Below are 26,947 nucleotides of genomic sequence, written 5' to 3'. Positions count from 1 at the left end.
TATTTTAGTGAAATATTTGACATTCTCCCAGTTTATAATGTTATTAAACAGCATTTCAATCAATATGTAAACCATATTTCCTCTTTTAAGCATCAATCTAAATGCATTATTGTAATTGTAATTTAGTAAGCTTCACTTATTAAACGCTTGTGCTATAACCAGGCTAACTTTTAACTAGAGCTGGTGCAAACTGCTCCAGCAGAATTTCACTCCCCTTTACCTTTTGAACATTAATCATTGCAGTGACCTTTTCCTTTTATGTGAGGTAGAGGGACAAATGCCTCTACAGACCCTGAGGCTTTATGTAATTTACATGTGTATACTCTTACCTGGAGGCAAATGTCAGATTTTTAAAGGGAAGATGTATGTTTTCTCTTTGAAAAACTTGACACTCTGCAGTGACTTTTGTTTAAAATGAATGTTCACCAGATTCTGCTGAAGTGTCCCCTCCTGACAAGACCGCAAGCTGAGAAACATCACTGTCTCTGTTCTGCACACAAACAACTCACTTCAAATCAGCATCACAGTGCTAGTCGGCAATCACAAATATAAATCTCAAATAGAAAGAAAACGCTTAAATATATTTTATTGATTTGTTTTTACTTCCAACTCATGAAACCGACCACAGAGTTTCTGACAGGAATTCAATTGCTCAGTGACACCTTTTATGCTGGTGTTTTAATGCTCCATCACATCCAATAAGCTGTGGATTACGACTTTATTTGTCCTAGCAGTAGTATTGTAATCATGAAGGTTGTTTCATTTAAAGAAAAAAAACCTAAAGGGGAAGCTCAAAGCACAGCTCTCGTCGTGCAGGATGGAAAAATGGTCATTTCTGCAACAGTGACATTTGTGCTGACATACTAACTGTGACCTTTACAGGTAATTGGTAATTTCTTCTTTACAGTCAACAACAATCTAAACAATGCCATTCATGTCCTGAACATTCTAGAAAGGCCACAATTGTATATGATTCAGAGAGAGGAATTTACTTTTTTCTTTGTTTCCTTACATACTGGTGACAAATTAAAGGGAAATGGTGAATAAATGTGTGGAGAAACATAAAAATAACAGATGTTACCACACAGATGACTGAATTGGTATGATGCAGACTATATAGGACCCCAGGGAATACACAAGGTGTGGGCCCAAAATGACCCACCGCTCATCCCCCCTTTGTGTGCAATATTCTATATATCTTTCTGCTTTTCGACACTAACCTATAAATGACCCAGAGCCTCAGAAACCAACTACAACATCGTATTTTTTTCTGAGAGTTTGGGGATTTTAGGGAACTTGGGAGGTTTGGATTCAGCAGTTAAATATTTCACAAACTGATTCCAGCATTTTTTAGTTTTATTGATAATAGAAATATTTAAGTTTTTGTCCGATAACAGAACATTAAGATTACATTTGACTGCCTTTAGACCAACAAAAAATGCAGGATTCAGCATTTTAGCATCATAATTTAATACCTGGAGACCTGGAAACTTTCTTTCTGTTGTCTAGGAGTATTTGTTACATTTGGGGGGACTACAATCCTGACCACTTGCTTTTAACTTTATATTGTTTTTCCTTTTGTCAACTGTATTTTTAAGATGTCAAAATCTGATCTGCAACTTTCTCTGTATCAAACTTTGTGAAAGTCAGACATTTGGGATGCCAGCTGTTGTGGGGAATTATTGGAAATAGAAGATATACAGCTTGACATAAGTTCAATATTGAATGCATTTTGCTGGCAGCAAAGTGACAGAATATTGAAATCCACTTCCCTCAACAGAACCCATGCCCAAAGCCATGCAGCTGGGAGTAATGGTGAGGAACGCAAAACTATGATTATCTGTTGCCGGTACTGGATTGTCATCTCCAACTCCTGCGATGGATTCCTCAACACAAAGACAGAGATCAACGTTCACACAAATATCGAATAAAGATTACAGATTTGTCCTGCGAGCCTTCAAAGCCAATTTCAACTGAGCTGAACTCAATAATTTTGTTACTTTACACCAATACTTATTTTCTTATCTTACATACTGTACCCAGTGTGTGTTTTCACTGCTTTCACAGAAGACTGCTTTTGTTAAATTATTCCTATTCTTAAAGGTGACATTTGTAATAGCGTTAGCCAAAGTCCCAGAGTAGCAGCGGTAATGATCATCATGCATCCATTATCATTTCATGGTACCCATAAATAATTTTTACTCTTCTGTTTACACTTTACTGCCAATAATCCTGTAATGCTTACCTCATTACCTCCCTTTCACTTTGTGTAATGCATTGATTCACAAACTTTTCATAATGTTTAAATCTATCAAAAATCAACTGTAAACAGGAAGTGACTGTAGCATCACTGTAACATTAATTATTTGTAAGTTTTGGTATTACATTTGTTTATTTATTCATTTTTCCATGGGGGAATTTTTTTCATAGTTAGTTCTGGCAATTTAGAGAGAATAGAAAATATTGGACTATGCTAACCTAGCTGATGGTAGTCCAACATAGCGTAACACTTTGAGTACTTTGACTTATGCTAGTAAGCTAACGTTAGTTTTGTCACTTGGTTAGCTATGCAGCACTTGGCAGGTTGTCTATGTAAATATCTAGAGACTAGTCTGTGTGGTGCACACATTTTAATTCAGTGTTAATGGAGGGACAATGTGTAAATCTTCACTTTAAACAACGTAAGAAGAGGCTTGTGAGCCTTTAAAAACAAAATCTCTGAGAGACTTATTAAGAGTTATAGCTTCAGTATAAACACAAGTTATGAGATATTCAACTAGGGTTATGTTGGAGGGCTTGTAGGGTCTTGAAGAGCTCAGAAAAAGAGGAAAAATTAGAGAAAAGTCAAAAAGTTTTATATAATTTTGAGTAACAGAACACAACTCATCTCCTTATTCATCTGGTAACTCCTCAGATTTTTCTCGGGACCCTTTTAAGGGGTTGTGACCGTGAGGATGGCAACCAATGTTATAATGTATTTGTCACGATATATCCTGTCACTTGCTAACCAACCATCATGTAGTGCATGTTATCTGCTCTTCACTCCTGCATGCATCCAGTACACTACATAAAGATAATCAATGCTGTCTGGAACAATACTCTGTGCTTGTCATTACAATAAATGGCAGCTGACAAAAGCAAAACACAGAACGGGTGGACTAAGCAATATGCTAATCTACTATGTGATGCACCTGATACAGGGAAGCCCAGTAATTTATTAACAAGTAATGAGACTGTAATTGGATTATCTATTCAGGTTAGGAAGCAGTTACTATTTACACACAGCTGCAGTGAAGTAAAAATTGTATCTGTAGGAGGCAACCAAACGGCTCCTCACCCACTGACATTCATTTTCTAACAAATTTTTCAATTGCTGAACTGTCAAATTCAGGCAGTAGATAAGAAACCAAGACAAGTTCAATAAGAAATAGGTCAAAAAAATGTGTTTGCCACAACAGCAATGACAGAGATGAATATTTCAACAAGCATTTCAGTGGATTTAGCTTTGAGAGAAGACGCTTCAGGCCAACTGTGTGAACACCTTAAAGTCCCCTGCATAGAGAATTATTCATTTATTTATTTTCCATCTTTCACTCAAGTAGGACAGCAGTTCACCCAACCGGACATGATAACACAAGACAGGAAATCAATACTTTCAGTAACTAAAAAGACTGAATAGGTAAAGTTTTCTCTGCATTTTTGTACATTTCACCACTGAAGAAAATGCATTAACAATTTCTATATTGATTGTAGAGTCATTTCTGTCAGAAAGTGTTACAAGATCCTGCACACCATTTTCCTGATATAACAATTAATACACCTATAATGAACCTTGGTGGATGAACTGTCTGAACGAGCCAGCACAGTTTACTGTATGCCATGTCACAAATTAGAGGCATCTTACTTCTGATTCACTGAGTCAGCTTTTATTTCATGTCAACATAAGTTACCCCCAGCATGCCAACACAACTGACCAACAACAAAAATGTAATAACATTAACCTCATATCAGTGCTTTCCACAGTCCTTTGTGTCTCTTTCTTTATAAACATCAATAATATTGCATAATTCTACTATTAATAACTATTTTTTATTTCTCTCTTTCACAATGCATTTATTTTTGTTCATGCAGACTGTGTAACATCAGTCAATTTAGAGATCTATGATACCATTTTTAAACATCCGACAGTATTGTTGTCATTCTAGACTTTTGCATTTGCTGAACTTTCAGCAAGAAGACAAATCAATACAGGGCATTACTTTGAAAAACATTAACATTATGGCCTCCTACATGCATCATTGCAGTTTTCTCAAGCAGAAAATGGGCTTTCAAACCTCTGAGCAAGGTTCAGATAATTCCCTTTAGATTTCTAGGTTTTAGCAACGCTGTATATCACAAGCTATTCCCTTGTAGAAAAAAAACACTTCATGGCCGTGATATTTCTCTGTCAAATTGCAGGAGGAAGACAGTGCAGGAAGGCAGCATCAGTGATGGAGCGCTCTGCCCTGTGAGGCACAGAGTGACTCGCAGTCATAAAGGGAGCAACATTCGGTGAAATGGCAAGAATCTCATTTTGCGGCCCTATTTTCACAAGTGTCATTATCATACACCTCTATGTCCTGGAGACTGGAGGCATCTGTATCGTCTCCACCACTGCCCTCACTGTTCCTGAAGGCGATACCTCCTAAGAAAGGATACATGCTTTCTGTGAACAAGTCTCTGATGTTATAATAAGGAAGATCTGGGTCTTGTCTCTCAGGTTTAGTGATCCCCTGCTCCTCCAGGATTTTGTTTCTTTGATAATACTTTGAAAACTTATTGAAGATGATGGTGATGGGCAGAGCCACCACTAATAGTCCACAGATAATACACAGGGTGGCCACCATCTTCCCCGCCAGCGTCACTGGGCAGGTGTCACCATAGCCAACTGTGGTCATGGTGATGGTGGCCCACCACCAGCCTGAAGGGATGGTCTGCAAATCAGTCTCCTCATCGTCCTTCTCAGCGAAGTAGATGAGGGCAGAAAAGATGGAGATCCCCACCGAGAGGAAGAGAAGAAGCAAACCCACCTCTTGGTAGCTGTGACGGACAGTGGCACCCAACGCCCGCAGCCCAATGGAGTGCCGGGCCAGTTTGAGGATTCGGAGAACCCTCATGAGACGCAGAACCTGCACCACTTTCCCAACATTCTGTAGATCCTCATTCTCCTCTGCGGCATCTTCATCAGCTGTCTCCAGAGCTAAAGTGGCGTAAAATGGCAAGATGGAGGCAACATCAATAATGTTTAAAGGGTTTCCCAAGAACTTCCTGCGGGAGGGCGCAACAATCAACCTGATGATGAACTCAGCCGAGAAACAGGCAATGCAGATCACCTCTAGGACTGTGAGAACAGGGTCCTCAATGGGTCTGTCATTGATGTCCACAAGCTGAAACTCAGGCATGCTGTGGACACACATAGCAACAATAGAGGTCAACACTACACTGAGAGAAGCCACAGCGATGACCTTTGAGCCTCGTGAGTGACCTGGATCCTCCAGCCGGAGCCAAATGTAGCTCCTAACTTCCCCACACCAGGCACCTTTGAACTTGGCCAGGTCTTTATCGAGGGCAGACAGTTCCTCGAAGGAAGAGTCAAAGCTTGGCTGTTGCTGGTCATCGCTCCTGATGTCCCAGTCTCTGTCTTCAATGTACTCCTTCCTTTCGTGGAACCAGTCGCTGCAGCAGGGGCTCAGGTGGAGCTCCTGGATGCCCCAGTACTCAATCTCCTGGCTGAAGGAGAAGACACAGAGCTCCTCCATCATGTGGATACGTCCTGTGTGATAGAAGTTGAGCACACAGAGGAAAACCCTGGGATTCCTGTCAAAGTAGTACTCCTTCTCAGCCGGGCTGTAGTCGTCACACAGCTCCAGGATCGCTGCCTCACTTTGGCAGCGCAGCAGACGAGCCAGACGTGTGTGAGGGAAGCGTAGCAGTGTGTCTGGATCCACTTCATGTCGTACCCCTCCCACGTTGAGGTGGACCTGGTCCCCCTCATTCCCATGCCGGTGGAGGATTTGCCCATATCCCATGGTCTTGATGACACATTAAGAGACATCACAATGAGAAATGAAACCTTATCAGTTTTGTAGATTTCTTTCCATGACAAGAAAATGCACACACTGACAAAACATCAACAATCAGGATTATGAGTGGTTCATTTGTGTGGATAGACGTCTGCTGAGACATATCTGACTGCACTGTTTGTAGAACACATTAGTCCTCTGAAGAGAAAAAAAAATCAATACAGCACACACAGGAAATGGCTTGAGCTGGACTGAGTGAAGAGGCGTGAGGTACAGTCACTTCTTGGAGGACTCAAGTGCAAGATTATCACCAGAAGCTCAAATTACAGAGCGGACTAGACTAACTTAGAGGAAATGAGAGGCAACAAGTTGAAACTGAACCCACACATCATTCCAAGTAATTGTTAAAAATAAAGACTGTTTTCCAGCATGTGTACATATCTTCTCTGTGTGTTTTCCAGTCTCTAATCCTCAAGAAATTCAGAGTGGTTTGCATGCTGCTCAATTACACGTTTTTTCCACCAAACCCTGTTTATCATTAAGTATATCACTTTTAAATCCACTCAGATTTAGTGTAAGGATGTAGAGCTGTTACCTACCAGGACTTGGAACCTTTCTTTCCATGAAAATAACTTTTATCCGGGTGGTTCAGTTTTCATATTCTTCTTTTTAGAAAAAAATGCTGCAAACACAGCAGGTCAGTGGAGGGAGCGAGGTGCAGCAGCTTCATGGACGGGACAAGAGGAGCTGGAGGCGGGACAGCGGGCACGAAGGCAGTTTGTTCCCTTTTACAGGGAACAGGGAGGGGCGAGAAATGAGGAGAAGAGAGGGGAGGGAGGGAGAGACTGCTCGGATCTCGGGAAAAACCCTGCGAGAAATTACTGCAATTTCAAATACGTTTAATACTGCTTTTTTAAATATTTTTATTTTTTAAGTTAATTACATCACTGTATGATGACAATTATATCCGCATATTCTCAAAGTAAACTGCACTTCTGTTGGGATGCTTTCTTTTTGTGTGCTTGGGTTATCATTTGAAATGTATTTTTAATGTTTGGGGAACAACCAAAAAAACATTTAACATGCATTTCACACTTTTTTTTATGTGAAACGACTGCAAACATGCAATTGTCTCTCTGCGCAGCAGCGAGTGAAGTAAGTAAAAACACTCTGACATTTCAGTCCTCTGTGAGAAAGCACTGCTGGCAGGCTCACTGCCAAACCCATCGGGCTGCAACACAAGCCAAATCAAAGCTTTATCATGGGAGCAGATCCCCTAAATTTGTGATTGGAGCGACTTCATCACCAACACATCTGGGCTTGTTTTATTTTTTTTAATAGATTTCTTTGCACACCCAACTCATTGAAAATGTAGTAATCTCCTCAGGGGCTCCCAGATGTGTTAAATCTGTTCTTTTTCCTGCAGGACTTTCTCTGAACTAGTCTTAAATTTGATGTGGCATTTTAACATCGTTGTGTCTCGTTTAAGTAACACACAATATGTACTTTGTCAATAAAATTAAACTGACTCACTTTCAGATCTTCATTTTATGTGAGGTGAAAGTCTATAAAAACATTGGCCTCACTGGGCAGTAGATAATTGAAAATGTGTTGAGTTTTATTTCCATGAAAACAATATTATCCACTGATAAAAGCTACAGAAAAAAAAAATTCTTATGTATGTTTCTCAAAATTCCACATTTACCTAACTAAAAAGATGTACAGAAATGCAGAACACCTAATTAATTAAATGTGGTTTTTACACATGAAGTTAACTAGTGCAACTAGCCTCTTTCATGCTGCCCAGGCCAGATTTACACCCTCACAATGATCCCCATCAGGCAGTAATAGGATCCACCTGCGTGTCTACTGAAAGGGTTGGCCTATCATACACTTCTTTAAAAACTGCAGAAATCAGGAACTCTGAGGTTAACACTTTCCCACCTCTTGTACCATGAGTCCTTTGTTTGGATTGGGGTTTGTAGTTTTGTCTTTACTCATTTCCCCTTGTTCATAGATTTTCAGATTTAATTTCTTCCTCTTTTTTTATGATTCAATCTCTTTCAGGTGGCCTATTCTCCTGCTAGCAGTTATAAACATAGAGGCTCAAAAGAAGCCTACTATAAGTAAGTTTTTATTTAAAACACATTTCATGCAATCTTCCTTTAAACACAAATTGTACTGTTTGCTCACCAATGTGAATCTTTAATTCCAGATATCAGCTCAAAATGTCTGGGGAATATCATGCGTGTAGATGTTGGCCCACTTGGAGGGAATCTTCTTGAAGTTGCTGTTGTTTTCAGTAAGTTCACTTTTCTGCATTCAATCTTTGGTTTTATTTGTTTTACTATTTTTTTTTCTCTCTCTAATGCTCCTCCTTTTTTCTTTAGATAACTCTGCCATACCTCTAACATCAAGTTTGGCGTCTCAGCATGGCTTCAGCATGAAGACAGATAAGCTGGGGAACGCCATGATTTATGTCTCCCTTCTAAATAGTTTTGCTCAAAATCTGGTAACAGCTCTGGAAATATAATTTGCCGAGCAGCACCAAATGTCTCAATGTAATGTGGTAATCGTTTCAAGTTTCATTTCCATCTGTGTGTAGGAAGATAAAGCATTCACAACAACCTTAAATCTTCGACTGTACGGGAACCGGATGGGTGAAGACGAGCTGTACCAGGTGGCTGAAACCTGCCAGTACCCTGCCTGGGCCTCCAGGGAAATTATCTGTGACCGTAACTATATGGAGGCAAGTGAATGCAGCATGACTCTCTCTCAGGGGGTCATGTTTGAATCTTTATGAGAAGTGGCTTTTTTTTTGTCCTTAAGAGTATCAAGACTGGTACATTTGTTGATACTGCAGAGGGGAGAGGTAGAGATCATCACTTATGGAGTGACCTCATTTCTAGGTGTCTGTGAAAAGGGCAGCTCCAGATGATTATGCCCTGCCTGAATATCCTGTCAATGGGGGTAATTCAAAGTTTGATCCTCGACGAGCTGCTGAGGTTAGATGAGCTAATCGGTACATTTTGGCATCAATTTTTAATGATCTGGAAACATCATCTTGATTATGTACTGTTGTATGATGTTGCAGAAACAGCCAATGGATGCAGGATTCAGAATCACAACACTTGTGTTCTTCACTCCTGAGGAGAGGATGATGACGGTGGTGGAGGCCCAGAGACAAGGTTACGGAATAGGAAACACTCCCTCCAGGATCGTTCTGCGAGGTCCAAAGATCACACCTGAAACATATACTGAAATGGTTAGTCCACTGCAGTTCAAACAAGCCTGATTTGATGTCTTTACCCCTCAGGCAGGTTCAATTACTTGCATTCTATTAGATAACTCACTCCTTGCTTACACTTGGAGCCAGTAAACCATTAGATTGGGATCAAATGAAATTGGACTGCCTTTAAACTGATTATTTTGTCTCAAATCCAGTTGGCACAGTTTAACACATTGGTAGACTTATTTACATCCACCTTTTTGAATTACCTACATCTTAGGAAACATTTTTTTTGTGTGTTCATTAATATTCTGCCATTAAAGCATAAACTGGACTACATAAAACATTTCTGTTTAATGTTCTGTGAACTCCACTGCAGGTAGCAGGAGTGCCGATGACTGTTTTGTCAACTTCAACAATCTTTGACAAGAAATGGCTCGCAACCCAAATCGATATAGCAGCAGCTTGCCCAATACTGGAGGGTAAGATGAACATTTGGAAAGCTATAGGCAGAGCTGCAGTTATGGAAATCATGTACATGTCTCTCTGGGAATTTGAGGCTGCCAAATGTGAAGTTTTAGCAATGGTTCACAATTTCTTTCATACAATGGACACCATGCTTATTGTAGTATTTTTAGATGTAATATTGCATAATATGCTTACATTGAGGAAACAGAACAAATCTGTATACCAGAAGTGATAGAAAAGCACTTATTGCTGTCCTGCAAATAGTTGGATAAGATTTCCACCAACTTGTCTGTACAGTAAATATGAAGCTACTGTCAGCACCTGTTCAGTTTAGCTTGGCACAAAGACTTGAAACCGCTATCCTGCCTGTGCTTCAGCCAAGAAATGGTCTGGCACACAAACCTGTATAAACTCACAATTTGTCACTCTTAGCTTTTTTTTTTTTTTTTTTTTTTTTTTTTGAAGACTTATGATAAATTTTAGAGGTCCTGGTAGGGAGACTCTTATGTTTGGGTATTCAGGCTAGCTTTTCCAGTGGTAGTGGCATTAATCTTCTAACTCGGCAAGGAGATAATTTTTCTTTTATTAGCTGAAATGAGGGAGTGGGGGATTTTGACCTATGACTTGGTATTTCTAAAATCATGTTACTGCCCTGACTGTTGACTCAAAAAATCAATCCCTGTTGGGTCATTACTACTTATTGCTGTGTGTGTGTGTGCTATCATTGTACAGGTAGTGTTGCCTTGACTCCAAACACAATCACCTGGTATCTGCCCCAGCACATTGACCCACTGATTTCCTCCAGCCAGTTTAAACTGTTAGAGGTACACATGGGCATTGATGGCCAGAGACTTGACCCTGAGGAGATGGCTGCCAGACAATATGCCGTGACAGTTAATGATGTGCACATCATCGTTGAAATTCCAATTGGGGCAGTCGGTGGTCACTTTAAGGTGAGTGGCAGAGTTTTTTATTTTTTAAAGAAGCCATTTAAAGTCAAATCTTCACAGTATGTTCAGTAAAAGAGAAAATGACTTTCCACCTCTACCAAATCACACAATCTGTCTTTTACTAAACACATTTGATTATGACAACTTGCTGGCCAGGAGGAAGAATATACAAGGTGTAACACATGATTCAGGTTCAGACTCTATTTATTATGTGTGTATATACTTGCCTTTGCAGAGTCACGTTCAGGATAATCAGTACTTCACCTCTTACACAATCGAGCCAATGCTCGAATTACTCTGGTCTGAAGACACCATTCACGAGGACACCAGATACAAAGTTCTCTTTCCCATCACAACACCGTTACTGCCTCAACCTACACAAGTTGTTGACAGTGAGTCTTAAAGTCTAACTTGTGACTCTTAAATACGCTGCAAACTGCCCTCATTCACTAACTTATTTTTATTTTTCACTACAGACACTTTGCCCGAGGAGCGGATATTTAAAGTGACGATTGGGCCTCTTGCCTCTGATGTTTCACTAGTGAACATCACCTTCCCCAGTGAGGTTTTGTCTGTGGGTGACTGCATTGTCAGAGGCTTTAAGGTCCAGGAGCACAAGTCCCATAACAGCAGCTTTAAGGTCATCACACTCCAAGTGCCCTTCACAGACCGTGTCGTCCTACAAATGGTAAGCTCAACTTGGGAAATGGATATTGTGTGGGGTGTGCTTTTTGCTGCTAATCTCACTCTGTATTTCCCAACAGAGAGGAGCGGGGATTACGGCCTACTCTCTTCACCTGACCTTTGGCTTGCTGGTCCTGCCGGAGTTTGCTCCATTTTCTGTCACTACTTATCTGGAAGCTGAATTAGTGGACATAGGTCTGTACGCTTTGACAGGATTAAAAATCAATTCTTACTTAAATGGGCACAGGAAGATTCATCCATCTCAATCTTGCTAATGTAATAAGCTCAAAGGCCAAAGTGAAATCGTTTACTGCAATTTTAAGTGCATAGAAGTGTTAAATGTCGTCATATTGATACTTCACCAGAACTCTAAACTAAAAGGTATATTTTAATCAGTTTTTTTTTTTTTTTAACTTTTTTCCCATCTGCAGTTCCTCCTCAAGTCTCTGGTTACTGTGATCATGCAAATTTCTATGTCCTCGTGCAATATGGGACACATGGTTTCAACTTCCAGACTATAGTGGGAAAACGAGAGATGACTTCAGGTATGGCTCAGCAGTACGGCTTCATGGAGAACGGGACCCACTTCAGTTTTGCAATGCCATTCACAGCTCCCGATGTTGTGTTTGAGGTATGATCAGAATGTTTTTACTGACTGTGATTCTTGTGCACTTTTTGCTCTTTGTTTCTGACAAATTTGTTTAACTTTCCAGGCTGTTGAGGCATCAGTCATCAGAACCAGACTTGATGTTGTTCTGAGGAATCCAGAAACCAACAAAAGGCTCAAACAATTCTCAATGGCTTGTAATTTCCTCTCACCACTGACTGGTTTGTTTTGAGGAATAATTTTAAAGGTTTTTGCTCAGACAAAACCCTGAACACATACTGATGTGTGCATCTTCTTTCAGAGTGTTTCCCTAATGGAACCATGACGGCGGTGGCTGTCAAACTGGAGTCAGTTGCCAGTCTGAATCCCAGTCGGCTTACACTCAGAGATCCCACCTGTGGTCCCTCCTACAGTGATGACCGCTACGCTTATTTTGTGTTCACTGGCAGATCCTGTGGGACAACCAGAAAGGTAGCACACTGACTTTTCTTAAAAGCAGGCTGGTGACACTAACCTGAGAAAGTAATTAATTTTTTTCCCCTTCCCTTTTTCTTAGTTTTTGCCCAATATGATGATATATGAAAATGAAATCTCCCTGCCAGATGAACTTGAAGCAAGTAGGATGAAGACAGAGGAGCCTGAATATGAGTGAGTTTCTGAAAGAAATTTTAAGGCACACTTGTGTATTTCAAAACAGCAGTTAAGTGGAAATTGTAACTTAATTTATATTCAGGAACCAAGTACTGAACACTAATTTTAAATTGTGGTAAGGACAAAAATGCTTGCCAAAGCTAAACAATCTCTCAAAGAGATTCTACTGTCAAATCTACAAAGTGTGGTTTTAATCAATTTTGTCACAACTGACCACTTAAATCTAGTCTTGGTTTTTTTTTTTTTTTTTTCTCTTAGGTTAAAGGTTGCTTGCTACTATGACATCAACACAACCCATGCTGTATCCTTCCACGCCAGACCTCGCAGGAGCGAACCATATGCTGAAAATGCAAAAGGCGAGCTGCAAGTTGCAATAAGACTCGCTTTGGGTAAGGAGAGTTTGTTTTGTTTTTTCTCTCTCCACCTAACTTTTTTAAAATGTCAATCACCACAAAGCCTAGAAGTGGAAATTCTGATTCTTGAATCAGAATTTCATTAAGTCTGGGGGATAGAAGGAGCAGTAGTAGGAGGGTTTTTTAAAGACTTGCACAAGTTTCTAAATTGGTATGTGTCTAAAGTCAAACTGAACTAAATATGTTAAAGTATTGGACTTCTGACATCAAATTCATTGGAGCATCTTAACTTGATCATCGTAATGACCAAGTGGGATGAGGATCCTGTGCTTTTCAAGTAGATTAGACAAACTTTTTTTTTTTTTTCGTGTACATTCTTCATAAACCCTCTGTCTGAATTCTCAATCCTGGTAAAGGCATAATGTTTCCTTTTTTGTAGATGACTCTTACAGCGCATTTCATGATGCTGTTGAAGTTCCTCTAGTGAAGTACCTCCAACAGCCACTGTATTTTGAGGTGGAGCTGATGTGGTCTACAAACCCTAAAGTCTCAATAGTGCTGGAGAACTGCTGGGCAACACTGAATAAAGACAGGACATCTCAACCCAGATGGAATCTCATCATTAATGGGTACCTTGTTGTCCTGCTTGGACTAATTTTGTTGGATAAAATGAAGATCCTTTCAGACTTTGACATATCTTCTTAAATTAAAACAAACAAACAAAACATCAATAAGCTAAACTTTAAACTGTCCTCTTTGTTACAGCTGTGCTAACCCAGCAGATCCATACCAGGTGGTCTTCCATCCTGTCTGGTCAGATGCCAGAGTACAATACCCATCTCACTTCAAGCGCTTTGAGGTTCAGATGTTTGCCTTTGCTGAAGACCAGGATAACTTGAGTGGCCAGGTGATTTTTAGAGAAGAGACTATTACTTGTATTAATCATTTTAAATATTGATAAGATGGTCACAAATCTGTTCATGTTTTGTAGCTCTTTGCCCACTGTGATGTAGTGGTCTGTGATGCCACAAATCCACTGGGTGGAATTTGTAATGGGCAGTGTCCAAACTCAGAAAACAGGATAAAAGGTACAGTATAGTCTATGCAGGGACATTTTAAAATACACTTTTAGATTTTTACTTGTCAGTTTAAATATGATGGAAACCTTCAGTGGGTTTTTAAAGTAAAACATAAATGAATATTATGACTGGGGAAAGTTGTCTTCAAATGTATTCATTTTTTTTCTTCTACAGGTCAAAGGCGTGCTGTTTCAGATGTTCACAGTTTCAAACATGTATCATCAGGACCTATCTTTATAGCTTAACAATAAAGTGACTTTTAAAAGAATTTGTTTTCTTGGAAATATTGTCTGACTTCACTGGTTAATTATGCCTTCACCAGTATACACTTGGTCATTTTTAAGTAAGGTTGTGTCTTTAACTATTGTCATTAAAATGGACCTGTTATCATGCAATAATTAAAAATGGACAGCAGTGATTTAACTGTCACTGATCTTCTTGCATAAACATGGCTTTTACATAATGAAACATCAATGTAAAAGTGACATTGAATTGATGTTTATTGACAGGTTAAAGTTTTAAATGTGAGGTTGAATGAGAATTGTTTAACCCCTAACAATTTCTCATTTGTGACTTGGGGGAAATTATGGTACAGAAAAGGTTCTAAATGTTAATGACCTATTAATCATGACTTTGTGGAGACTGGGGCCAATGCTAACAGTTTAATTGCACCAATGAAATGGAATCATGAATCACTTTATGTATTGTGGTGATACCTCTCTGCTTGCCAAAGGACAAACTATTATACTTGACAAAGTTGGATACATCTTGTCATAGTTTCAATGCTTAAAATTGTCTAGGTTTGATGACCTGACATTTGTTTAAAAGTTGGCTGTTATTTCTAGCCAGGATAGAAATGAGTCCAGGGGTTCATTACCATTGCCCCTGATATCCCCAATACTGATCAGCTACTGAAGTGTCATTGAAAGGAGCCTCAAGCATTGTACATAATGGAGCTACAACTGCAAAACACTAACTTTCACCAAAATGTTTAATCAGATTTTCTGTCTTGTGGAAATATGACAAATGAAGTTAAGCAGCTCTCACAGAACCTAAAGATCTGCCCATATTTACACCCATAATTAGTAAATGTTTGTAAGTGAAAAGAGCTGAGATATTGTTGGATCATGAACTGAAGATTGATAAGGTGAATGGCCAATATTGTGATTTAAAACTTTGCTTCTCATGACTAAAATGAAGTATCACTGTTCTACCAGATGAAAGTTTCATTCTCAATACATTACCCCAGCGCATACAATAAATTTAATTTTAGACAAATGACATCTGGCATTTTTCTCATACCCCAGTTTTTTTTGTATAATCCACAAGCCCCACCATCAGTATATTTGATTCAGTTCTGATGGAAAGTGATCACATTTAATTTGGAGTAGCCAGAATATTGTTTCTAGAAAATAAAGTTAAAGCTGTGTCCCTGTAATTTCCATTCACTTGTCATTTTGGGACAGGCAGACATTTAGAAAGCAGATGTATACTGAGGTTTTCTGATAAGTGAAATCACATCAGCATGTATGTTATCACTCAGGCATCATTTATTCAGTATTGAGTTGTGGGATTTTGACCATATGCAAGATAGATCCTCCATTAAGCTACTTGGTTAAATATAGAGTACATTAGAAAACAGTAGTGGACAGGGGTGACTTGTCTCCCATGTGGATGCAAACTTTATCAACTTTTTGAGTGTAGCAAATCAGAAATACACTGCAGTGACTTCATACAGCCTTGATTTAAAAAAAAGAAAAAAGCCCAACTTGTTTAGTGTATTATGTCTGATTACTTAGGATTAGGACAGAGCTTATACATTTGATTGCAGTTCTACTTTGAGTCTTATGTCTATTTTTAAAATCATGCCCAACAGACTGGTGCAAGTTTAAAAATGGCACATTTTCATTTGTTCAAATGTCTGTTGTCCCCAGTAGCATTTCTCACTTCTGCAAGTTCTATTGGTGTGCATTGCTCATTTTAGTCTTGTGAAGTTGCAGTTCTCCATATAGTCCAAATTATAATCCAGTTTTCCAGATAAGTGTCAATGGGGCATTTGACCTTATGAAATATGCAGTAGATCAAAGGCTTTCAGTACTTTCACACTCAATTTAACATTTGAGCAAAATAGTGTTGCTACTAAGCATCCATATCATAGCAACATAATCCTAATTTGTAAGATATTCTTGCAGCTGTAAATGCTTTTTAAAAAAAAAAAAAAAAAAAAAAAAAAAGTCACCTGTTCTTCTGGCAAGTCTGCAATAGCTCACACTAAAATAACTCTTCACTGAATCTCATTTCTGTAGTGATTACATGTAGAGTAGACTCTATGCCACACAGGACAGAAGGTAAGAAAATATGCTGACAGAAAACTGCACAAAAATGGCTTTAAGAAACTTTATTTAGAGGCTTGACTGAGAGTTCAATAGACGAATGGCTGCAGAAGAGATCTTATGGTGGGCTGAGTCTGCACTTCTCTCTGGAAAGTAGAGTATTAGGTCACAACATGCATGTCAAGATTTAATTTAACCAAGTTCAAGATAGGGTCGAAAGTCTATACTTACCCCTTTTTACTCCTTTTGTCCCTTGATATCTGGAGTTACTCAAGCTGGTAGGATGCACACATTGGCCACTACAGGCGCTGTCTGCTTTGCTGTTTGTGTCACATATCACTGCATCACAGTGGACATAAATCTGAAAGAACAGAATGAGGGTTAGATGCAGCCTTTCTATGTGTCCAGTAGATACTCATGGATGTACAAGTGTACTACCTCATCTTTAAGAACTTCTTCATCTTTAGTAAAAGTGAACATCTTTAGAGAGAAGCGTTTGAAGTGGGATGGGACAGTGACCCTCGCATCAGCCACAACAGGATGGAAGATAGTCATGTAGCCGTCATCACGGTTCTCACATCTGGTTAAGAAAAACAATGGAGCAAGTAACCAAAAGTTAACCTTGTATTAGAGTGCATGTAAGCTCATAAAATTGGATTTAACAATGCAAGATGTCTCAATTTGATACTGTAGTATCAGTGTGACAACTTTGACAAGAATTCCCTTAATACTATTGAAGTTTTATTCCCCCCCCCTGCATTACTTGTCCACAATGATGTCCCAACTGGGCAGAGATGTCCTATCTTCATTAAGAGTAGCCCAACAGTTCTCCAGGATGAGGTCCAGGTTAGGGTCAGTAGACTGTGTCAGCTCCACCTCAAAATACAGAGGCTGCTTCAGGTATTTCACTACTGGATAATCTTCAGCTTGGTAGAAGAGTTCATATGATGAATCTGGAGAAGAAGTTGTCATGTTAGAGGGAGAGGGATAAAAAAAATAAGCTCCCAGAAATTAGGTTTATGCCAGGATACAAAATGTGTCCATTTCAATTTAAGAAACAAATATGAGCCTTACCCTGTGCTAGCCTCATTTGTACCATAAGTTGTCCTGACCCAATTTCTGCTGCAGGTTCTGTGCGTGTTGGTTTATAGCCAAATGCAATAGTTTGAGTGTCACTGGCCATATAGTAACAGGAAATGGTTTGCCTACAGGAGAGAGTGTAGATTTAGCACGAATTGCAATTGATTTTTAAATAAACTCCTCAAAATGAATATCCAGATGTGGTTCATGAGACAACAGCATCCTACTTGTACTCTGGGTCAACTGGTGAGGTGTAAGATGTTCCTTTGTTGTTGAAATGGAGGCCAATCTCATTCTCATATAGCATGTAATTGTCAAAGAACTAAGAGCAAGAAGAAATGCATTAATGCACAACAAGAGCAACTGAAATGCAATTTATGCCATTTAACTTACTGTTCTAGTGGTCCCACAGGAATCAACATTGAACATGAAGTGAGCAAAATGGCTATTGCTAAAAATTGGTGTGCAAGACTTGTCCTTTAGAGTCAGCCAATTGGGAGTGAGGTTGGGTACTGATTCCACCTTAACAGCCACAGCGGTCACAGTTCCATTGGGGTGGCACGCTGAGGGAAGAACAGTTTGTCAGATGTTTCATGTCCAAACAGGGGGGAGGGATGAGAAAAAAAGAAAAAAAAAGTGTCCTTACTAGTTGTTGTCAAGGGAAAGTTGCAGGCCAGATAGAGGTCACCAAGCATCCAATTGTTATTTGGCTCCCACAGAAGCAAGTCAAGTCTGGCTCTGACTGAATCTGAGGTAATCACCTGCAAAACAGGGAGAGTTATATAGTGCAGAAGTCAAGTAATTAGTAATTAAGTCAGTGTCATAGTTCTGACATTAAGCTACCTCAAATACAGTGTCCTCTGCAACATATGACACTTTAAGGCTGAAGTGTGTGCCATTTTCTTGGAAATTGTAGAGCTCAGCCAGGTCAGGAGTTACCTCCCGTGCTCCAACCATTGTCTGGAAATTTTTGCCTTGATTCCCAAATTTCACACCGATATAAAAGTGACTGCTGTCACAAGAGCCAGTGAGAGTGGGAAGTACTGAAAGCAAATATATTGCATTATAAGACACATTCTGGAAAACAGGAGACTTGAGTAGGAGGTTTTCCCAAAGAGCTAAATCCAGATGATCTTACCAACATCCTGCAGAGAGGCCTCCAATTGCGCCGTTTCAGCAAATGGAGTTTCTTCAGGCAGGATGATAAATCCAAAGACTAGAGGGAGGGTGTAGACTGTAACCAAGGGCTCTGGATTCTGCAAATAAAGCAGCCCAGTTATGTCACTAACAAGCTGGTACGGTGTGTATTCTTGCATGTGCAACTCATTTTACATACATGAGTCAGGACAACATCAGCATCAAAGGGCACATGCAGAGAGAAGCTCTTTGATCCATTGGGGAAGGTGTGCTCCTCGACTGTGAAGCCTTTGGCATTGCTCTCCTCAACAGTGAGGACCCCAGTGGAGAAGGTGATGTTCCTGAGCTCCACGTCATGCAGAAAGGTCCCCAAGTGAACACTGAACAGTCTGTCCTCTGCACTGGTAACTGAGGAACAGAAAGTGGCAGATTAAACTTCTCCCACAAGCCTCAATTTTGACTTTCTAACCAGGAATTTTGACTCACAGTCAGAGACTTGGGGTGGCCGGGGCATCAGAGGGGTTGTGATGGGCAACAAGACCTTGTATCGGATATCCTCTTGGCTTTTATCCACTTTCCACAACACCTCAAGCATGGGCTCCACAGTGTAGGTGACGTGGTACTGGTAATCTGGGGCATGGCTCTGCAATTATTCATGCAATTTTAATAAAACATGCAAATGGACCAGTGACCTGAGTCTTGCATATCAAATCTAGAGACTACTCTACCTTGTAGTAACCATCTGGAGAGCCCACTGGCAACTCAATGACAATATGAAAGTCTGTAGCAGATAGTGTGTAACCCCGAGCAGCCATCTGAGATTTATCAAGTCTCTGCCCATTGATGCCCATGTGCATCTCTAGGACTTTAAAACTGCCATCGATCAGCGGAGTCATACGGCGAGGTACATGCCAAGAGATCATATCCTCAGTGAAGAGGACGCCACCTGTACGATGTAATGAACACATTTTATTATGTGCAGTTGAGCCAACATGAAAACCACAAGTTGTTTCAGACTCACCTGTAGGACACGCAGCTGCCAAGTTCACAATGGTCATACCATGTGGTGCCTTGTAGTAAGTGGTTACCTTGAAAACCTCCATGGGGACTCCAGCCACCTAAAAAGTAGTATTTAATGTCATTTATGGCAGGAGGGGAAAAAAAATAAAAATAAAGTGTCGCTTACATCCTCAGAATAAGTCTCTGCTGTATTGTATGGGCTTCTCATAACAATACGGTTAGAAGTAGTCATGGCTCCATAGCCAGCTTGTTCAGCCTCCATCAGCACCATCGTCACTGGTTCTGGAGTGTAAAATGTCATCTTCCAGATACCATGTGCTTTGTCAGTGGCCTGTAAAAATAAAATAGGAATATATTACATTAATGTTTGCAATTTTTCCTTTAAAAAAGGGGATGCCAAATGGTGCATAGTAAGATGAAGTTGTAAAATGCAACAAGGCTTTAAAATTCGAAATACATCAGGGAAGGCATTCATCTTGGAATCATCTTTAACATCTGGAGTATGCCCCTTAGTTCCAGCATCAGGTGTGGCCATGTGGTTTGACACCTTTTAAAAAAAAAAAAAAGTGAAAATGTTGGCTTTATATACACACACTTTGGTACACTATGATAGAAATCAGTGAAGTGACCTACTTCCATGTAGTTCCTGTCGCAAATAATCTCCCTGGAGGCCCACCGAGAGTAACTGCATGTCTGCGTCACATCATGACTGACCACCTCTGATGGACTCTGGCTGTACATTCGGAGCCTCAAGCCAACATTAAATGTCGTATCCTCCTACAAATGAAAACATGAAGGCAGGAAATGTTGCTACTTTTGGCTCCGAGAGTGTAATTTCAGAGTAAACGGCTACAATTGACAGTTAATCTAAATCTAATTTGCACTGCACTTCTCATTTGCAGTGAAAGTGCTACTATAAGAAGTATTCCTGTACAAAACTGTTGAAGCCTGTTTTAAGAAGGAACTTTGGGTTTAGGACAAAACATATTTGAAGACTTCTGAAATTAATTATTTTGTGAGCCTGTCTGTTAGAGATGGGACACAATTATGCTACGGGTTCAAATGGTTTCTATTTTAACGGCTTTAATGTACTTTGGATAGTTCTGTCATTAATATTGCCTTTGCCTCAAGGTTCATAAACCATCTTCAGGTCCTCTCTGTAGAAGTCTGATTTGTTCTGTATTATGATTATTGTAGACCAACTATGTATTCATTTCTTGTTGCAATTTACATTATCCAAGGAAGTTAGTAATTTAGCAGGGAGGTTTGAACACTTGCAGGGCATTGTATGTCAAATTCTCATTTTAGGAGCTAGAATTGCCCCTGATAAGGGTTAAGATCATCACCTTTGTGGTTTTCATAGACTAAATGATGATTTAACTGCACAAATGAAAGTCTGCAAGTGTGAGGTCATACCTTACACTTGCAGAGTGTCAAGAGGGTTAAAACTAGTCATCTTAGACAAAATGGGAAGTTTACTCAAATGTGAACTGTTCAGTGTTTACTCTGCAGGTTTGTTTGAAGTATTTTTAGCATCAGGGAAGGAAAACCATTAGCAACTTTTCTGCCTGAATAACTAAAGTGATAATGTAGCCATTAAGATCAGACTGTTGACTAACATTTTATGGGAATGTGAACTATACCAAATGCTATCACTGTAAAAAATTAAATAAAATCTATGAAAGCAGCAACTTCCAATAACTTTGGATAAACATACTCGGTTGTCCACATAGCAGCCCAGCAGAGATGTGTAGATTCTGGTGTTACCCCATGGGTCAGACTCCATGCTGTATCCACACTGAGTAGCCAAGCTGGGTGATAACACAATGTGTTGGGTACCATCTGGAGGAATGAGGCAAACATGATAAGGATCATTTATCCCAGCAATGAAGCGGTCTGCTCATGATCAGCAGATTTCATACTCACTGATGGCTTCCACCTCGAGCTGGTTCCCCACTGCTAGAGCCTTGTCCAACGACAGCCTCATTAGATTGCCTGCACAATCTGACTTTAAAGCACTGCCTGTTATGATAAAAATGGCCAGTGAAGTAGAGTGTAAACTGACTTAAAGTATAATAAAAGTCTTTGTAATGGATTTAGTCTTACTTGACTGTGAATGGAGCTTCGTATTTGGCCTTGCTTGACCCAAGACGATTACTGCAGCCATCAAGTTCCATAACAAACTTAAACAGAGAAATATAATTTAAAAGAGATTTTCAACAGGGAGAATTAAAACTAAATACAACAACAGGAACTTACATTTTGTCAAGCCTCCACATATTGCAGTCTGAACACAGCCAAAGACAAAAAATACAGGAATCAAACCACGATCAGTGTTTAGCACTGAAACCCCAACAAGCCCCACCAAGAAACCAACTCTGAAGTGCAGGGCTGACTGCTTTACTCAGCCATTACCAGCTGTTTTATATATCAGTTGATTACAATGTACAGGTGAGGAGCATCAGCGATCACCCGCCTCAGAAGCAAAAGGTGTACTTGATATGTGGCACTGGGCTGCCCTGCTTCTTGAGAGAGGAGTGGAAAATGTGTGTATGTGCAGAATAAATACACATTGATCAGCAGCATAGTAGAAATAATTTATTCTTCATTGATTACCAACACATGTACATTAAATTAATCAAAAGAAATACTCCAGGATTCTAGCAGAATATAGGACATATAACCAATGACTACTTCTTCTTAAAAACATCGGTCACCTTGTGGAACAAAATATGTTTTCATTTTGCAGTCGAGACACTCCTCATTATTAGCTGTGTGTCTGCAATTGATTATGGTTTGTTTATGGTCACAAACGTCCCAAGGTTTTCCACTAACATTTATTACCGACAGTAAAACCCAGACTCATAGTTTTTACCTGGGTTGATTAGTCTGCACTGTCTACTCACAGGCTTACACAATGAAATATTTTCATTTATGAGGCCATTACATTTTTTTTCATCTAGAAGAATCTTGAGCCACTGCAGAAAAGGAATTATCACTGTTCTGCTTGACAGGAATCCATAAAGATGCTGCACTTGATTTAGTGGGATGTCTGTCCACTACCTTACATGTCTTCAAACTGTGTTTTACAATTATCATCTTATTTGAAGTTGTGTATTTGCTTTAAGGTTTTTCCTCATGTTGATATTTTTAAATAGTTAAAATCTTGACTTATCATATTACAGGAGAATTACACTTATAAATTATTGTTTTTCTTTAGCCACCAGATTGCAGGATACATATGTACTCTGTAGTTTATGAAGATGTCAGTATCCCCTGTTTATCTTATGCTTCTGGTCGAGAAGTGTCTGTTGAAGGCTCATTTTGGCATCTTCAAAATCTGGGTTGAGTTTTAATGCTTGCTGGAAGTCACTCTTGGCATCTTCAAAAAATCCTGAGAGATAATAATAAAAAAAAAAAAACACAATAGTTATTAGTTAATGTTTGATAAATGCTGCCAAACTGGCTTGTTGAGATTCAGCATTTCAATTTTCTGGGCAACATGAAATTAAACAGTCAGCATTTTTATGAGTGTATGCATGGCTCCATCTAGTGTCTTCACTAAGAACACACCAAACTGAGTGTCTGTCTGGTGGATTATGGAAAAAACAAAGAATGTGATAATTGATTTAAGAACTGTATCCCATGTGTGACATACATTAAATTGTGAAGGAAATGACAGTATGAATTAATTTTTAACAAAAACAAACTATTTAGGATAGTCACTATATCCAGTAAGATTGCTTGACAACAGCAAAAATGCTTGATGATGATTTGTAAGTGAGGAAAGGGCAGGCTATGATTAGAGATCACCTATTATGTAGTATATACAAGCTGTTACTGTCAGGCAAATAGCATAGGGTGTCTGAACCAATGAGGCTCACAGATCACTCATGCCAACTGTGAAACAAACAAAATAACTGAACCTCTGCATGTGAGGATGTTGTACCTTTTAATATGTAGGGCACCATGGAAGTGCTTTGTTTTTATTTTGGTTGGTGCCGTGGTTGTTTGTTTGTCTGGAGACTGCTGTATGCCACATGATGAACTGAAAGAACTAATATATCTATCTATCTAGGTTGTGTTTTCCAAACATTTGTTTCTTTTAATTTGCAGCAACAAGTTATGTTGTATAGTATACTTTTGTGATTATAATTGTCTTTACAACAATAATTTTAACTGATATATCTAAATACATGCATTAATAAAGAACCATCAATACATCATAAATGAGGTACTTATAATAAGAGAAAGCTCTATTATCAGTCCTGTTAGGAGCACTGACAACATACAGCAGATGTTATACCTTTTACTGTCCTTACCTAGTCTATAGTGGACGAGTCCTCTGTTGTAGAAAGGTATCTCAAACTGGCTGTAAGCCTGTACTGCACTTGTGTAATCTTCTACTGCTTCGTCAAAGTCCACCCGGAGGTACCTTATCTGTCCGCGGTTGTTATACGCAGTGGACAACTTAGTTGGTTCACATACCCTGTGAAAATATGACAACATTTACAATCCTTTATTAATAGCAGTGAATGCAGTAAAGATACCCTGAAGAGAGAGAAATAGGCTACAATTAACTTTAAGTAGCGGTTAACGAAAACCTGGGCACAGAATCTGACGGGTAACAGAATTCACTGTAACACCGTCCCAGGCGACTAACTTGTCCTAAAAAGACAAATAATACCTGGACTGTACGCAGGATGAGATAAACTTTGTGTATAGCTCTTCTGCCTGTTTGAAATTCTGTTTTTCAAACTCAGCGTTTGCATGTTCAAATGTTTCTGAAATATCTTCCTCCATCATGTTTTCCAACTGCGGATGTGACGTCGATGAAAAGTGCGCCCAATCAGGTTTGAGTGGGAGGGACTTAGCGGTGGCTTCATTATCTTTGAATAAATATGATATTAAACATCTTTTATCAAGTAAAAACTTTTGGTAGCTTTATAGTGGTGAAGATACCTATTTTCTATCTTGCTATTTTTATTGCTGCAGTGCAATTCATATTTGTTAGACAAATCCTATAAGATAAATAAAGTACTATAGGCTATATTTTATTATTATTTTCACAAAGAAATGTAAGACTTTAAAAAACGATCAACCTATTCTACAAATAACAAGGTGGGTAAACTATCAAACAAGATTCAAGAGATTTATTGTCACATGCACAGCAACAATAGCTCTAGCTCTAATTAGGGTGTGTCATAAAATGATGAAAGTGTAAATATATAACTGAGGGTTTTTTAACATTAGGTGGCGGACTTCACTCAGATATGAATAAAAACATAACATTTATTGTATGCAAGGAGGTTGTCAGCACAAACAATATGTACAGTATGAAATTCTAACATGTGATCCAGTTACTGGCTCATCACCATCTGGAATCATATAATGGAGTTTTCTTTTGTAAGAAAAGGATATGAGCATCATAGACTCGAACATCTGTCACACCAGTCTCATGACTCTCGCTGCAGTAAAACATATACAACAAGGAGGCAACCCATACACAAAGTGGTGAGAAATTCTCAGAGCGTCTCCCAGGTGAAGAAGTCAACTGTCCCGGTGAAAAATGACACCTTAAAGAGGCAGAGGTCACTCAGTAGCCGTGCACTTCCCTTTTGCGCCTCATTTCTTTTCAGACTGTGTGGGTGAGTTAAAACAGATCAAACAGAGACCAGTTTGACCTAGAGGAAGAGGATGTTGGCCACTGGTTGTTGACACTGCAGTGAAAATGGCAATAACATGCAAACTTACACTATGGAAATGTAGGTTAACTGGAATCTCTGGCATCATATTTACATGAAGGAGTTTCTACTCCCTAAAACATCCAGGAAAACAACAAACTATGTGAAAATGTATTTCAATTGTAAAGATGAGAGAGTTCACATCTCAGTATTCATTCATTCATTTAAATATGCTTTTTGATGCATTCAAATATGACAAAATTACCTGGTTGAATGGGTTGGTTGTTAAAGATCAAATCTGTTTATTTGAGCCCATTAAAACCCCTCGGAGCTTTTCAGAAAGTCTTAACAGGTTTATTTTTGGAAAAGAGCAACCTATTCACCTGAACCTAAAGACTGTTTTCTACAGCAGCTTCAGGAGCTGGCACTCTTTCTAACGTCCTAAATGTTACTGTTTGCTGAGAAAATTAACACAAAGTATCAAAGTCCACTTTGTTCTGGCAGAACCAGGACACACATCCATCACACACCTTCATCCAGAGGGTCATCTTAACTGACAGACTCACAGCACTTTACTTATCACTACAGTTCACCTCTCACTACTATCTCAACACTTCAAGTCATTTTTCAGTTTAACCGGAAATTGTGACATGTGAGATCTGTTTCAGTTCAGTGTAGCTGAATTGCAGTTGCTCACTTGCAGTTATTTTTGTGCTAACATCTTCTTCTAGAATAAAAATAATAGTCCTCAGCTCAAATTGAACAGGATAGCACATAGACAAAAAGACATATTAAAAACCAGAATTTGTGATAAATTTTGAATATTTGATTAACTAGATTTGTCTGACTCTTAATCATTTTCTCTGAAGACAAAAGTATTTTGTAAATGAAAAAGTGAAAATAACATTGAAATGACTTGTAAATGAAACAGTATGCCAACAAACCAGGTTGTCATAAGTAAATTAGACCCCTTTTAAAGTAATAAGATATTTACAGTACAGTTAATCCAGCTAGGTTTTCCTTATATTGACAGGTTTTGCTCCCACATTAATGTCGTAATATACAGATGGGTGGCAAATTAAATGAAAAATCAACATGAAGTGTCTTAGTATGCAGTCAGACCACCATGAGCCTCCAGAACTTCAGTGCCAAGTCTATGTAACTCTTTTGGAGGGATGAACACCATTCCTCCATAGGATATTACCCCACATATTTAAAAAAAAAACCTTTATTTAATCATTATTAAATACATTTTAATTTCAATACAATATTTTCATATTCAACAAACCATTTAGTGAGCCCTGGTGCATTGAAAGCATCTGCATTTGATATGGTTTTCCATTCTTTTATTGAGGTTTTTCTATACTGTCCACTTTGATTTTTAAAGGTTTTTGTTAATATAGAAGCCATGTTCTATCGTAGTATCATAATATCTTTACTACCAGTATTCATTTTTCAGCTTAACTGTGACAAACTGTTGGAATGAAACAAAAATACACAAGATTTGGCCTGATTTCTCTATGAGGTTGTTAATCTATGTCATATTAGACGTCAGAATTAAATCTTTGTGTGGCTTACTGCTGGGGACTACAGTAAATTATACATGACTA

The 26,947-nt window shown here is 38.9% G+C and overlaps 4 protein-coding genes across 4 annotated transcripts; 1 reads left to right on the top strand and 3 right to left on the bottom strand.

Moving 5' to 3' along the window:
* Positions 1–4,568: 4,568 nt before the first annotated feature.
* On the bottom strand, positions 4,569–6,068 carry LOC128377162 (potassium voltage-gated channel subfamily S member 3-like). The gene has a single exon (XM_053337072.1). It carries the CDS (start codon positions 6,066–6,068, stop codon positions 4,569–4,571), a length of 1,500 nt encoding a protein of 499 aa, XP_053193047.1.
* Positions 6,069–8,016: 1,948 nt separating this feature from the next.
* LOC128376852 (uncharacterized) lies at positions 8,017–14,337 on the top strand. The gene is made up of 21 exons (XM_053336707.1): positions 8,017–8,039; positions 8,130–8,188; positions 8,278–8,364; positions 8,453–8,574; positions 8,668–8,811; positions 8,972–9,067; positions 9,157–9,327; positions 9,671–9,773; positions 10,492–10,712; positions 10,945–11,101; positions 11,186–11,397; positions 11,474–11,588; positions 11,825–12,024; positions 12,107–12,221; positions 12,302–12,471; positions 12,557–12,648; positions 12,910–13,040; positions 13,444–13,633; positions 13,770–13,911; positions 13,996–14,092; positions 14,258–14,337. Exons 1-21 carry the CDS (start codon positions 8,017–8,019, stop codon positions 14,326–14,328), a joined length of 2,718 nt encoding a protein of 905 aa, XP_053192682.1. The 3' UTR covers positions 14,329–14,337.
* A 2,148-nt stretch (positions 14,338–16,485) lies between these two features.
* On the bottom strand, positions 16,486–21,932 carry zpax1 (zona pellucida protein AX 1). The gene is made up of 21 exons (XM_053336935.1): positions 21,913–21,932; positions 21,760–21,836; positions 21,580–21,675; positions 21,371–21,495; positions 20,287–20,430; positions 20,111–20,200; positions 19,820–19,984; positions 19,655–19,751; positions 19,362–19,579; positions 19,120–19,276; positions 18,833–19,041; positions 18,635–18,752; positions 18,340–18,539; positions 18,143–18,257; positions 17,890–18,059; positions 17,724–17,818; positions 17,491–17,621; positions 17,180–17,369; positions 16,855–16,996; positions 16,648–16,777; positions 16,486–16,562 (listed from the first exon to the last, which is right to left on the bottom strand). The coding sequence occupies exons 1-21, from the start codon at positions 21,930–21,932 to the stop codon at positions 16,486–16,488; spliced, it is 2,766 nt and encodes a 921-aa protein (XP_053192910.1).
* Positions 21,933–22,236: 304 nt separating this feature from the next.
* Positions 22,237–24,463, bottom strand: ttc32 (tetratricopeptide repeat domain 32). The gene is made up of 3 exons (XM_053336960.1): positions 24,341–24,463; positions 23,976–24,142; positions 22,237–23,047 (listed from the first exon to the last, which is right to left on the bottom strand). Exons 1-3 carry the CDS (start codon positions 24,457–24,459, stop codon positions 22,920–22,922), a joined length of 414 nt encoding a protein of 137 aa, XP_053192935.1. The 5' UTR covers positions 24,460–24,463; the 3' UTR covers positions 22,237–22,919.
* Positions 24,464–26,947: the final 2,484 nt, after the last annotated feature.

This window comes from Scomber japonicus, chromosome 17 (genome assembly GCF_027409825.1).
Source record: "Scomber japonicus isolate fScoJap1 chromosome 17, fScoJap1.pri, whole genome shotgun sequence".
Lineage (NCBI taxonomy): Eukaryota > Metazoa > Chordata > Actinopteri > Scombriformes > Scombridae > Scomber > Scomber japonicus.
The sequence above is the reverse complement of the archived record's forward strand: the minus strand, read 5'-3'. Positions and strand labels throughout refer to the sequence as shown.